The sequence below is a fragment of the Cervus canadensis genome, chromosome 28, assembly GCF_019320065.1.
Source record: "Cervus canadensis isolate Bull #8, Minnesota chromosome 28, ASM1932006v1, whole genome shotgun sequence".
NCBI lineage: Eukaryota > Metazoa > Chordata > Mammalia > Artiodactyla > Cervidae > Cervus > Cervus canadensis.
Window position 1 is genome coordinate 38852201 of NC_057413.1, and position 13112 is coordinate 38865312.

The 13112-nt window shown below is 52.7% G+C and overlaps 1 protein-coding gene across 6 annotated transcripts; it reads left to right on the forward strand.

Annotated features, from left to right (window-relative positions):
• Positions 1–384: 384 nt before the first annotated feature.
• On the forward strand, positions 385–12247 carry BRD2 (bromodomain containing 2). 6 transcript variants are annotated; one of them, XM_043449283.1, is made up of 13 exons: positions 385–838; positions 3392–4713; positions 6385–6688; positions 7284–7421; positions 7902–8040; positions 8119–8333; positions 8424–8798; positions 9319–9447; positions 9633–9881; positions 10014–10279; positions 10777–11081; positions 11299–11421; positions 11535–12247. In XM_043449283.1, the coding sequence occupies exons 2-13, from the start codon at positions 4685–4687 to the stop codon at positions 11669–11671; spliced, it is 2409 nt and encodes an 802-aa protein (XP_043305218.1). In that variant the 5' UTR covers positions 385–838; positions 3392–4684; the 3' UTR covers positions 11672–12247. The 6 variants fall into 6 exon arrangements, with proteins under 6 accessions (XP_043305218.1, XP_043305222.1, XP_043305219.1 ...); XM_043449287.1 differs by lacking the exon at positions 385–838 and adding an exon at positions 2144–2281; XM_043449284.1 differs by lacking the exon at positions 385–838 and adding an exon at positions 2669–2979.
• The last annotated feature ends 865 nt before the right edge of the window (positions 12248–13112 follow it).

Consider the following 13112-nt stretch of genomic DNA (forward strand, 5'->3'; position numbering starts at 1 on the left):
GGGACCCCACCCTGCAAACCCTCATAACTCCGAGTCCAGGCCCCATCCTCCTCTACTGACAACAGCTCAGCAGCGCGCGCTCCCGCTGGACTCCGCGCCCGGGCGTCCCAAGCCACCCCTCACACCTGCGGAAAAGGGACCGAGTTGGGCCACCTCAGGACGCCCAGCGAGGCCGCCTGCAGTGGGGGAGGGGCTGCTGAGGCGGGAGGGCGCGCGCGGCGCGCGCCGCGCCCGCTTCCGCACCACCCACTGCGCGCGCTCCGAGGCCAGCCGCGGGGGCCACGGCGCCCGCCCTCACGCCTGCGCACTGCCGCTCTCCCGGCGGCCTCCCACTCTCCTTTCCCCTCCCCCAAGCCGGTCGCACCCTTGCGCCTGCGCTGTGCACGTTCCCGGGCTGCGGCAGCCATGCTGAACCCGTACGGCGCGACTAGTGGGGGGGATAGGGTCGACGACAGCGGGATAGGCAGCCGAGGATGTGGAGAAGCAGCGACGTTAGGGTGTTCTGGGTCTGTAGAGAAAGGCCTGGGCCATGCGGCCCCCTTGGCCCCTTGCGCGACCCCCGAGAACCTTCGGAAAAACTGGCCCCCGGGGCGGTGGGTAGCGGGGGGGGTGGCGGGCACGTGACCCGGATCAGCCAATCTGGGGAACGCTGACGTGGCCGCGCGGTCCCGATGCTCTCCCCACCCCCAGCTCGGCCGGGAAGGGAGGGGCTGGGGACTACGCCCCCTCCCCCAACGCAACCTCAGTTTCCGGGGGGGGTGACACCCCGGATTACATCCTCCCCCCGCACCAAGCCAAGGGGAACAGTGGAGCCCCCCTGGAAGGTTCCGGGATCCAGGTGAGAAGGGGCCCTTGCCGGGCGGGCATGTTATCAGTCATTTAAATGCCTAACCAATGGTGGGGAGTCCGAGAGGGAGATTCTTGGGGTGCAGAGAAGAACCCTGAGGTGGGAGCACTTGTCCTTCAAACAGTTTACAGCCAATGGCAGCGGGGAGGGGGCGAGCAGGCGAGGGCCCCTCTAGTGGGGGAGGGGAATGGCCAACCTCTATCTTCTTAGCAATTGGAGGGCAAAGGGGCGTGGGGGCGGTGTGTCCCCCCATTCCATTCGTCCCTTGGGGGTACAGGAGCCTGGAGCCAGGTGAGAAGGGATCCTTTTGGCGGCCGGAGGGTGGGGTGATCTAGTGGGCTGAGGAGTGGGAGTGGTGACTGTAGTTCCTACTGCTAGAGGGGGATGCTGAGAGTTGGCAACCCAGGCTGTGAACTGAGATTGTCCCAGGCCCCCACTCCCTTTCTCCCCAGAGGCTGTAGAAGGAGCATTTCTGTGCTGCTTTTGTGTCAGCGGTAGGAACCTGGCAGTCCACATGGCATGGTGGAGGTTACGCTTCGAGTGGCTTATCGAATTTGTGTGCATTCACGTGGACCTGGCCTGCGGAGCCCTCTGAATAAACCTTGTTTGCTCCGGCGGGGTCTTAGCTGAGCATGTGTCTATCACAGGCTGGGGAGAGTTTGCAGGCTAGAAGCTCGGGGTCGTCTTTGGATCAGGAACCAGGCCCAACGGGGGTCTCAGGAGAGGTTGAAAATTGTGGCTTGAGACACAGGAGAGTGAGTCTCGGGACCTGGAATGATTTCACAGCTCCCCAAGTTTCAGTTTTCTCCTGGGTGGTGTCTTTTGCCTCCTTCATCCCCTCCCCCATTCCTGAACAGTCTCTCCTTGTGTATTGCGGGGGAGGGAGCGGAAAGAAGGGAAGAGTTACTTTTCCAAATTACTGAGTACCAGTAGCCTCCCGTGTGACTCATTTGGGGGAAGGGACGATTGGGAGGCAGAAGAGAACAGTGATTTTCCGGAATGCAGGGAAATAAGCCAGAATGTCTGGCTGCCCTTCTACTTTCTAATAAGGCCCTGTGGTCTCTCGACCTCCTAACTTTTTCTTCCCTGACCGGCCCTCAGATAGGCCTCTGTGCAGACTTGCAAGGCCCCTCGCGGAAGAATGGCAGATTGGGGAGGCTGGGCCGGGAGGGGGAGGGGAGAAGGCCTCTGCGAAAGTTGCTGTGTCATTGCTCTCCTTGCTGCAGCCACCCGGGCGGGCCCGCTGGTACTCTTGAGGCCGAGGCCTGATCGGAGGGGGGCAGGAGAGGAGAGACTGCCGCCCCTGTGCGTGCTTCCCCCCCCCACTCCCGCAGGGTTTGCCCGAGTCTGGTGGTCGAGAAGAGGAAAGGTTGACGGCCATTTTAGATGCAGTAACCAAGGTTAAGGCTCCAGGGCTGCTACGAAGGAAAGAGGGTAACAGTTCGAGGACTTACGCCCTCTCGAAGCCCTGCGGTTGGGGGGGGGGGGGGCCTTATATTCGTTGATTTACATGGTTAATTTCCTTATTTAGATACGCATAGGTTTTTCTTACTTGGTAGCCAGAAAAGGGGACAAGGAGGAGGGGAGAGGGCCCCCAACTAAAGGCTGGACGGGAGAAATTCTTTCCCTCTTCGGTGGCTTGAGCGATCCTAACCTTGCGCTGCGGCTGTATTCACACGCAGTCTGTAACCTTATTCGGGTTACTGGGTGGTGGGAAAGACTGAGTGGGCTGGGGGGAGGGGGCGAAATTGAGCTCCCAAAATGGCTCCTGCCCCTCCTCGGAGGCGGACGGCCCGGGGGGAGGGGGGAGGGGAGAGGAGGGGGAGGGCTAGTCTGAGCCGCAGCCGCCACCTCCTCCGCTCGCCCTCCTCCCTGGCGCTGACCGATAGACCAGCCGCTCCGTGGGGAGGACTCCGGACCCTCGTGGGGGGGATGGGGGAGCCCTTCCGCCCCCCCCGACGCCAGGACCCTCAGAGGGGGTGCGGCCCGCCTTCGGAGTGGGGGGAAGGGCGGGGAGCGTGGGGAGAGGTCTGAGCTCGCCAGGAGGGGGAGGGTGCGCACCCTGATTCGCCCCTCGAAGGCCTTGTTTTTTCCGCTCTGAGCCAGACACCGGAGAGAAGTTTGGGGAGGAGGTGGGTTTCATTTTGCAGGGTATACGGCTGCTTTTGTTGGAGACTTTGCTCCCCCTAAAGGGTTGCCGAGATTTTGTCGACCAGGTAGATGTTTGTATTGGTAACTGAAGGTATCAGAGGGAGGGGATTGAAGAGGTGCTTGGGGTGCAAGTATTTAGAACGTGGTCTCTGTTTAGTTGCCTTGAAGAGAAGCCTTTGAGTTCACAGAGGGTAGATTCTGAGGAGCGTTTTTTATTTCGATTGCTTGGCCTGGGGAAGGAAGGGGAGGATTTGAAGGCTCTGGTAATCCTGCACTTTTGATTGCGAAGCACAGGAACGTTAATTTCCTTCCTCGCTGTGTTTGGGAGCCTTCAGCCGTTTGTCAGAGTGGCAGGCCGCGGCTTCTAAGATGGCGTCTTCTTCCTCATTTCAGGTTCTTCACTGCGGCGGCCGCCTCAATCCCGAGAACCACCACCGCCGGCGTCCTGTGGCCACACCCCGGCGGGCCGAGCCTGGCTACGCCCACGCGGCCCCCTCCAGTCCTGCGGCCTGGCCAATGGAGGAGCTACGAATGGCACGACCTGCCCAAGCTTGGCAGTCGCCAGCCGCACTGGGCTTGGACGGCTGGAAAGACTTTGTTGGAAGGGGAGGCAAGGAGGGGGTGCTGCACCCCTGCCAACCTCCCTCTTTCCCTGGAGTTGCCGAACCACAGCGCAGCCAATTGGCTCAGAGATGTGGCGGGTTGCCGCTTCCCTGGGGGTCTATGCGGCACTCTTCTGCCTGGTGACCGACGCTTTGGAAATGAGGTTTATGACGTCATCGCTTCCGCCGACCAATAGGAAACGCTCCCGCGGAGAGGTGTTCCTCCCCCTTCGACTCTGCTTCTTCACGCGCGTGAGCGAGCGCGCGCGCGCGGAGGGGGTGGGGGAAATCGCGAGCACGGTGGCGCGCATGAGCGGCGAAGCTCCTCCCCCTTGCCTATATATAAAGGGCTGGCGCGGGGCTCAGAGGCGCCATTTCGCGCTGGAGTGGAGCAGCCTCTAGAACGAGCTGGAGGATTCTGCGTATCTACACAGAGCCTTCGAGTCGTCTGGGGCCGCCATTACAATCCACGTCCATCCGCTTGGAAATGGCCTTCGTCTCGGCCTATGACCGGCCCCGGCGGACAGTACAGACCCCATAGAAGCCCCCGAAGCTCCCCTTTTTCGGGCCCCGCCCAGTTCTCGGAGTCTGTCCACCCCCTCTACTCCGCCCTCAAGAGGATTTCAAAGATGGAGGCGGCGGCTCCCTAAACCACTTTTCGTGTTCATCCGCCTCCATCCGAGATCGAAACGGGACCTCGTCCGCCCCGGACGGTCCCGGCAGGAAGAGGGGATCCTTGCAGACCAACGGCAGGCAGTATTGGCGACGGTGTCTGGGATCGGGGGCCGTCCTGGGGTTTGAAGAGCCCGTCCCCTTTCGCTCGCCCGCCTCAGCTGAGGCCGCCGCCATTTTCTCGCTGTCCGCCTCCTGCGGAGCGCGCCAAGCTGCTGGGAGTTCTCCGAAGAACAGCAGAAGAGATTGCTTTCGTGCCAGCCCGGCGGGGTGGGTTGTCGCCTGGAGGGCCGAGGGCAACGGCCCCCGCCCTCCCCCCACTTCCCGGGTTATGCTGGACCGGGAGGTAAGGGGAACCGAGGCCACCCGGACTTTACGCGGCTGAGGGCAGCGCCGGTTCCCTGTGGTCAAGATGCTGCAAAACGTGACTCCCCACAACAAGTACGTCCCTGCGAGCCGCGTGTGGGAAGGGGGCGTTGGGGGGCTGCGGCGCGCGGGGGTGAGGTGTTGGGTTCGGAGGGAGTGCGGAACCGACTCGGGCGCTTTGCTGTTGCGTGGCGCAACTGTTGGTTGTCGAGGCTCGCGGAGAAGAGGGGTGAGCGGCGGTTTGGGGACCGTGCTGGCGGCCCCAGATCCTACGAATGGAGGGAGCACAGGTAGTCAGTTTACACATTACTTTTCCGCTGTGGTCAGATCTTGGCTGGGTTGGGCATAGCGAGGTGGCGGCGGAATATGTAGTGGGGGAGGACTTTGATTGGGCAGCAGGTCCTGGGGGTCTGGTGTCTAAGCGACCGTTTGTCAAGCCTTCTGGGGCGGGGGTACGTGGCCACATCTTGTGCTTTACAGCGTTGCCATGGTGATAGAGCTTCGGGGACTGGAAACGGGGATTCCCTGAGTAGGGTACAAGGACCATTCTTACTCTGGGTACCTAATGTCGGGGATAGGTCTTTTTTTGGGGGGGGGGATAGGTCTTTTAAGTTGATTTTCGGTGAGTGGTTTGGTTTTGTGTTGAGAGGTGTGTGTTTTGTTGCAGACGATTGGATTTTTTTTCTCGCGCGCGCTTGTGTGTGTGTGTGTGAGAGAGGGGTACCATTGAGAGTTTCCTTCAGGGTAGAAAGGTGGAGCTAAGCACTCTTTAGTCCAGCTTTGGGGATATAAACAATAAGATCTCGGTCTAATGTCTGTAGTGTTAGGCCTTGGGTAACACCTGGTCTTGAGGAGCCCGAGAGAGAATGTAAACTTGATGCACTGTTGGCCTTTGATCTCTAGAGGTGATGCTAACAGTGGAACCTGTTAATGGCATCGCAGTTTTTGGCAGAGGTTGGGTAGGGGGAGGTCTGTATCACTTTTATGAGGAAATTTGCTGACCTTGACTGTTTGGACAGCTCTATTTTTTGAGTCCCTTAGAGGGAGGAGACTGAATTTGCGAATAGTTAATTCCTGGAGGCTGGTAACTTGAGGTATTCCAGACTGAAGTCTGACAAATACTCCCTTGTCTGATTCCTTTTTTTTTTTTTTTTGAGTTGGTATGGTTTTCCGTTAGATTGCTGGCCCGTTGTTTGGAGTTAACTATTTGGAGCTTTGTGGAGGCTGCTGATCCCTTCTGCACAGGTGGATTCTTAGGTGTCTGCCTCATCAGCAGCGATTTATGAAAATTTCCTATTTTGTTTCTTTTTATCCTTTCCCCTCAGGCTCAACCACCATGGCAACCACCAAGCCCCTAGTGAGGAGGAAGCTTGGGGCTTGAGTTTCTTGGCTCCACCCATTTTGCTTAAGTTCTGTCCCCGAGAGGTTGTGATTCTTAAATGGCTGGGCCCTATGAGAAGCTACTTGGGCTTCTTTTTCACTTTAAAACAGGTGAAGAAGCCTATCAGATTTTAAGAATTCAGAAGATAGGTCTTCTGTGGGCATAAAAAAAAGATGATTAGAGGTACGAAACAAAAGCTCCGCAGACTGTTTGGATACGAGATTCGTTTTCATAATCTTTACCACTGTTATCGCACGATTCCAAGCCTAGATGTGCTGAGGGTACATAGTGCAAACCTGTGAATTGTGGAATTCTACTAAATTCCACCAGATTACCACATCTGATTTTGTTTCCTATCTTCACAGGCTCCCTGGGGAGGGGAATGCAGGGTTACTGGGCCTGGGCCCAGAAGCAGCAGCGCCTGGGAAAAGGATTCGAAAGCCCTCTCTATTGTATGAAGGATTCGAGAGCCCCACAATGGCTTCAGTGCCGGCTTTGCAACTAACGCCTGCCAACCCACCGCCTCCTGAGGTGTCCAATCCCAAAAAGCCAGGACGGGTTACCAACCAGTTGCAATATCTGCACAAGGTGGTGATGAAGGCTCTATGGAAACATCAGTTTGCATGGCCCTTCCGGCAACCTGTGGATGCCGTCAAACTGGGTCTGCCGGTAAGTAGAGAGGTTGGAGTGGGGAGGTATGGAAATGAAAAAGAGTGCGTGTGCGTGGAGGTGGGCTGCTGAGTGTAGGTGCTGCGGCCCCTAGGGAGCTCCCATTTCTACCCGGTAGGGCAGATAGCCACCAGATTTCTAGATTTTTGGTCCTTTGTGATTGATCCAACCGCTTGCTATCTAGGATCTCATTGTGTCCTTCCTTAACTTTTGTGCCCTGGCTCCATTTTACAGATTCCCACCCCAGGTTGGGAGAGGACCACGGTGGCCAAAATTCTTAGCTTCTTCCTTTCCCTCATGCAGCCCATGGATAGCCAGCCCCAGAGGTAATGTCACAGGATGGGAAACTTCCAGAGTGGGTGGGAGATGGGTGGTTAGAGCAAGGCAATAGGGGTCCCCTTACAGGTGATCCGAGTCCTGTTCAATTTTTTATTCCTATCCCATAGTTTTAATTGGGGCCGCAGTTGAGGAGACTATGTATGTACTCCTCTGACAGACTTGGGCGGTGTGTGTGTGTGTGTGTGTTGGGGTTGGTAGTTTGCCTAAGAACAGGCATTTTTCTTTCTGTGGTCTGACCTACCACTTCTTTCTTTAGGATTATCACAAAATTATAAAGCAGCCTATGGATATGGGTACTATTAAGAGGAGACTTGAAAACAACTACTATTGGGCTGCCTCAGAGTGTATGCAGGATTTCAACACCATGTTCACCAACTGCTATATCTACAACAAGGTGAGTTTTTGTGTGTTGTTGTTGGGGAGAGAGAGTGCATTTCTTATCACTACTTTATCATTGTAAAGTTTAAATCTTTTATTAAATATGCTCTCAGTATTTTGGTATCTAGAAAATCTGTTTGCAAAGGTACCACTGAAAACAGTGATGTGGTTTCAGAGATCCAGGGTTAAGAGATATTTTAAGTACACCACTTATGATGTTCTTGTGAATAGTGGCCTTATTTCTCAGAAATCTCCAGAGACCTGAGAGGAAGAGGGAACTGATCAACTCTGAATCTCTCACTTCTTTTCTTTGTTGCATTTTGAGGGGCAAAGTTGGGAGAGAGAAATGGGAAATTAGTGGCCCAATATAGGTAATTTTTAGTACTTTGATGAAGTTGTGTAAGGGAGTGGTGCTGATGTCTGGGGCTAGGTATTTCCAGAGAAAATGGTTTTACCTCCTCCTCCCTAACATTTGAACTTTCTGTGTTTCCTGTAGCCCACTGATGATATTGTCCTGATGGCACAAACGCTGGAAAAGATCTTTCTGCAGAAAGTGGCATCAATGCCACAAGAAGAACAAGAACTTGTGGTTACTATCCCTAAGAACAGCCACAAGAAAGGGGCCAAATTGGCAGGTAGGAAGAGAAGTTTTGCCAATAGAGACCAAAAGATGGGAATGATAATCAAACTAAACTCTTTTTCTCCCCCTCCAGCGCTCCAGGGTAGTATCACCAGTGCCCATCAGGTGCCTGCTGTCTCTTCTGTGTCTCACACTGCCCTGTATACGCCACCACCTGAGATACCTACCACTGTCCTCAACATTCCCCACCCGTCGGTCATCTCTTCTCCCCTTCTCAAGTCCTTGCACTCCGCTGGACCCCCACTCCTTGCTGTCTCTGCAACTCCCCCTGCACAGCCCCTTGCCAAGGTATACATCTGTGGATATCTTTGGGGTAAGGAGGGAAAGGTCTTAAATGGGGTGGATCCAGAGTAAAAGGCACCTGTCTTTTCTCCGCAGAAAAAAGGGGTAAAGCGGAAAGCAGATACTACCACCCCTACACCTACAGCTATCCTGGCTCCTGGGTCCCCAGCTAGTCCTCCAGGGGGTCTGGAGCCTAAGGCAGCACGGCTCCCCCCTGTGCGTAGAGAAAGTGGCCGTCCTATCAAGCCCCCACGCAAAGACTTGCCTGACTCTCAGCAACAACACCAGAGTTCCAAGAAAGGAAAGCTGTCGGAACAGTTAAAACATTGCAATGGCATTTTGAAGGAGTTACTGTCTAAGAAGCATGCTGCCTATGCCTGGCCTTTCTATAAACCAGTGGACGCTTCTGCTCTTGGCCTGCATGACTACCATGACATCATTAAGCACCCCATGGACCTCAGCACTGTCAAGGTACCCACTGCATGGGGCAGATGGGATACTCAGGCAGTGATTGGAACCTAAGGACCAATAAAACAGTCACTTCTTATGGGCACGCAGCTATCTTGGCGTTTTACTTTTTCAAAATAGTGAGGTAGAAGGTCACGTACTCTAATGAGTCCACAGTTTCTGGAATTGGAAATACTGTGGTGGGTTTTATGTTCAGAGCATCTCTGCTTCTACTTAGGTCCTATCCGTTGGAAGTGTTGGGCTAGGGTTAGAGGGGAATAAAGGGGTAGTCCAATAGTTGGAGGCCACACACACCCCCTTTCACTTAGAAATTCTGATTTTTTTTTTCCCTAGACATAGATATTTCTTCAGCCCACCCAAATTCCTTTGACTTCAAACTTGAGCCCCAGGGTATAGATCCGGTCACACATATCCCACCCCCCCACTGTGCTGTCTAGAGGGCTGTTCTTGGCAGTGTCTGGGCCTGGCAGGGAAAGGTGAGTCTCCCTGCCTGTGCAGCTTCTGATGCTGCCTCCTTCTGCAGCGGAAGATGGAGAATCGAGATTACCGGGACGCACAGGAGTTTGCTGCTGATGTGCGGCTTATGTTCTCCAACTGCTATAAGTACAATCCTCCAGACCATGATGTTGTGGCCATGGCGCGAAAGTTACAGGTGAGTGTCAAGGCCAAAGTGTGAAGAATAAGTGGATCTGAGGAAAGGAATTTTGCCATGTGTGCTGCATAGCCTGAACGTGAGGCTCTCCCCATCTGTACACTTGTACATTGGAGCTACCGCATGGCTAGGTGTGATCAGGGCATATCTACTAGCCTGGTTTTGAGTCTGCTGTCCCTTTCTAGGATGTATTTGAGTTCCGTTATGCCAAAATGCCAGATGAACCACTGGAACCAGGGCCTTTACCAGTCTCTACTGCCTTGCCTCCTGGTTTGGCCAAGTCATCTTCAGAGTCCTCCAGCGATGAAAGTAGCAGTGAGAGTTCTTCTGAAGAAGAGGAGGAAGATGAGGATGATGAAGAGGAGGAAGAAGAGAGTGAGAGTTCTGACTCCGAGGAAGAAAGGGCTCATCGCTTGGCTGAACTGCAGGAACAGGTATTCTATCACTGTTGAGTTTACTGGATGAGGTTCATGCTGTCTTGGCTTAATTTTTTTTTTTTTTTTTTTTTTAGTTTTTATTGCTTAACCTATGTATTTTTTCAATTTAATTTCTCTTTTTCTCTCAAGCTTAGAGCAGTACATGAACAACTCGCTGCCTTGTCCCAAGGCCCAATATCCAAGCCCAAGCGAAAGAGAGAGAAAAAAGAGAAAAAGAAGAAACGGAAGGCAGAGAAGCACCGGGGCCGAGCCGGGGTTGATGAGGATGACAAAGGGCCTCGGGCACCCCGCCCATCACAACCCAAGAAGTCCAAGAAAGCGGGTGGTGGTGGGAGTGGCGGCACTGCTACACTAGGTCCTCCTGGCTTTGGACCTTCTGGAGGAGGTGGCCCCAAGTGAGTTCGAACAGGGAAGGAAGCAGAGATTTCTCCCATTGCTTGCAAAAGTTTTCTCTAAATGGGGCCAGTGATTTTTTTTCTTCTTCTGTTAAGTGTCCAGATGATGAAATAGACCTTGAAGAACATAGGGTCTTTAGAAGCTGCTTAACTCTTGACAGTGTAATCTGCCTACCCCTTATACTTTTTTGTATATTTTTTTTTGTAGTCAGGGATGGGTTAGTCCTTTAGGTACCCAAAAAAAAAAAATAGACCTGTGCTGACATACCTGTATCTATTTTTCAAAGCCCAACCAAGATTAATATAAAATACTTGCTGTGTAAATAAGCTCTGCTCCCCTGATAGGCAAGTGTCCTGTAGCCCATCTCTGACTCACTCACTCATTTGCCTTAATGGAAATAGTTCTTCAGGTGTAAAATCCAGATCACTGGATTGAATAGTGAGAATGTGTTGAGGAGGTAATGTGTTCCCCCAACTGATAACTTTCTTTTGCTCAGACTCCCCAAAAAGGCCGCAAAGACAGCCCCACCTGCCCTGCCTGCTGGCTACGACTCAGAGGAGGAGGAAGAAAGCAGGCCCATGAGTTATGATGAGAAGCGGCAGTTGAGCCTGGACATCAACAAGCTGCCCGGGGAGAAACTGGGTCGTGTCGTGCACATAATCCAAGCCAGGGAGCCCTCTTTACGTGACTCAAACCCAGAAGAAATTGAGATTGATTTTGAAACACTCAAGCCGTCCACACTTAGAGAGCTTGAACGTTACGTCCTTTCCTGCCTGCGAAAGAAACCTCGGAAGCCGTATAGTGAGTATGAAATGAGATCCCCAAGTTAACTTAGCAAATCCTTGTGCGGTTCTGAGGACAATTTAGAGAAGGATGGCAGGGAGGTATGCTTGATGTTCCTGGGATGATGGGTTGCATTAATAGTTGCTTAAGTTCAAGAAAGGCATTTGGCAACAGCAGGGGACAGGGAAACCAGAGTGCTCCTGGCTATGTTAGTCCTGGTTTGTTTCTTTTCTAGCTATTAAAAAACCTGTGGGAAAGACAAAGGAGGAACTGGCTTTGGAGAAGAAGCGGGAACTAGAAAAGCGGTTACAAGATGTTAGTGGGCAGCTCAATTCTACCAAAAAGCCCCCCAAGAAAGGTGAGTGTCCCATAAGCCCCTGTGAATTCATTCTATCCTGCCCTCTTGGCTCTTGGTTTTTCAAAAGTGGAATGTAGACTTACACATCTTTAAACTTCACCTGTGTTCTTTAGCGAGTGAGAAAACAGAGACATCCTCAGCACAGCAGGTAGCAGTATCCCGCCTCAGCGCTTCCAGCTCCAGCTCGGATTCCAGCTCCTCCTCTTCATCTTCCTCCTCTTCAGACACCAGTGATTCAGACTCAGGCTAAAGGGCCAGGCCAGATGGGGCAGGAGGCTCCGCAGGACCGGACCCTTAGACCGCCCTGCCCCGCCCGCTCCCTCCCTGTGCTGACACTCCTCATCTCACCCCTCCCCCCTCTGTGAGAGAGCTGGCTCTGCAGGGGGGAGGGACGGAAAAACGGACAAAGGAGGACTGAGCTCCCAGCCCCATGGAGAGTGCCCTCTTAGGCATAGAGCCCCCATTCAGAATGGCTGGGGCAGGCAGGGGTATCGGGTGGGAATGGGCAGAGGCCCTGATACGGGCTTACCTGAGGCCACAGCTGCCCTGTTCACTTAGAAGGGCCCTGTTTTGAGATTGTTTGTTCTAATTTATTTTAAGCTAGGTAAGGCTGAAGAGGGGTGGGGCCATGGTCCCTCAGCTTCCATGGGGAGGGAGGAAGGGGGAGCTCTTTTTTTACGTTGACTTTTTTTTTCTACTCAGTTTTCCCTTTTCCTTCTGCTCCATTTGGGGCCCCTGGGGGTTTCAGTCATCTCCCCAATTGGTCCCCTGGATTGTCTTTTCTTTGTCTGTTGATTCTAACTTGTAAATAAAGAAATATTATTCATGTTCTGAGTTCATTACCTTAATAACATTTGTTTTTATAGTTGCTTCAAAACGAATACACTTGAGAATTTTGAGGAATGTATATCAGGGTGGGGGGCAGTTGGGAAAAAGGATCATCCTGTTTTAAATAAATCAGTCGGCTGTTGCTATGATAAAAGTGCATCTGCTCTTTGTAAAGTGAATCCTCCAAAATAACAAGGTTCACAGTCTGCTGTGATTTACATGTAGCCAACACCTGGCTCCTTCGGCCAAGTTTCAAACTCAGGACTTTGAACAGGCTCAGATTTTTCTCCAGTCCTGGATGTGTGGATTGTCTCCTGAACACTTAAGTTACCAGGTAGATGTGAAAGGGATGAGAGTAGCCAACAGTGGGTTCTCTCTTGCATTGGGTATCTGCCTGAAGGGGCAGGTGTGCCTGTTTTCATAATTTGCTGCTTTGGCTTCAAATTGCATGTTGGCAGAGCTTTGCAAAGTTGCCTAATACAAATGCCAATTCACAGGATTCCAGCAGTCTACTAAACGGAAATCACAGAAACTCATTTGCACAAGTCTATCCCTTTCTCTTGCTTAGGACAGAAGGGCTCTGTAGTTATGAAGAAACATCTGGGTTCCAGAATTTGGGGCCTACACCATACAAAAGCAAGAGCTTTCAGTGTAACGGGCATGGTAGAAACTTTCATTTTTAAATGAAGGCTGGCTTATTCTATATGTTTCCAGAAACATATAGAAATGATTGTGGTGATTTTGGAAATAGCAAAAGGTTGGGTTCTAGCAGAATCTCAACTCTTGTATCTGGACTCCAGAGCTGCTGAAAGCTAGTAACTTGGAATTGCATCTGAAAATTTTTTTGGCTGTACCCTGTGGTT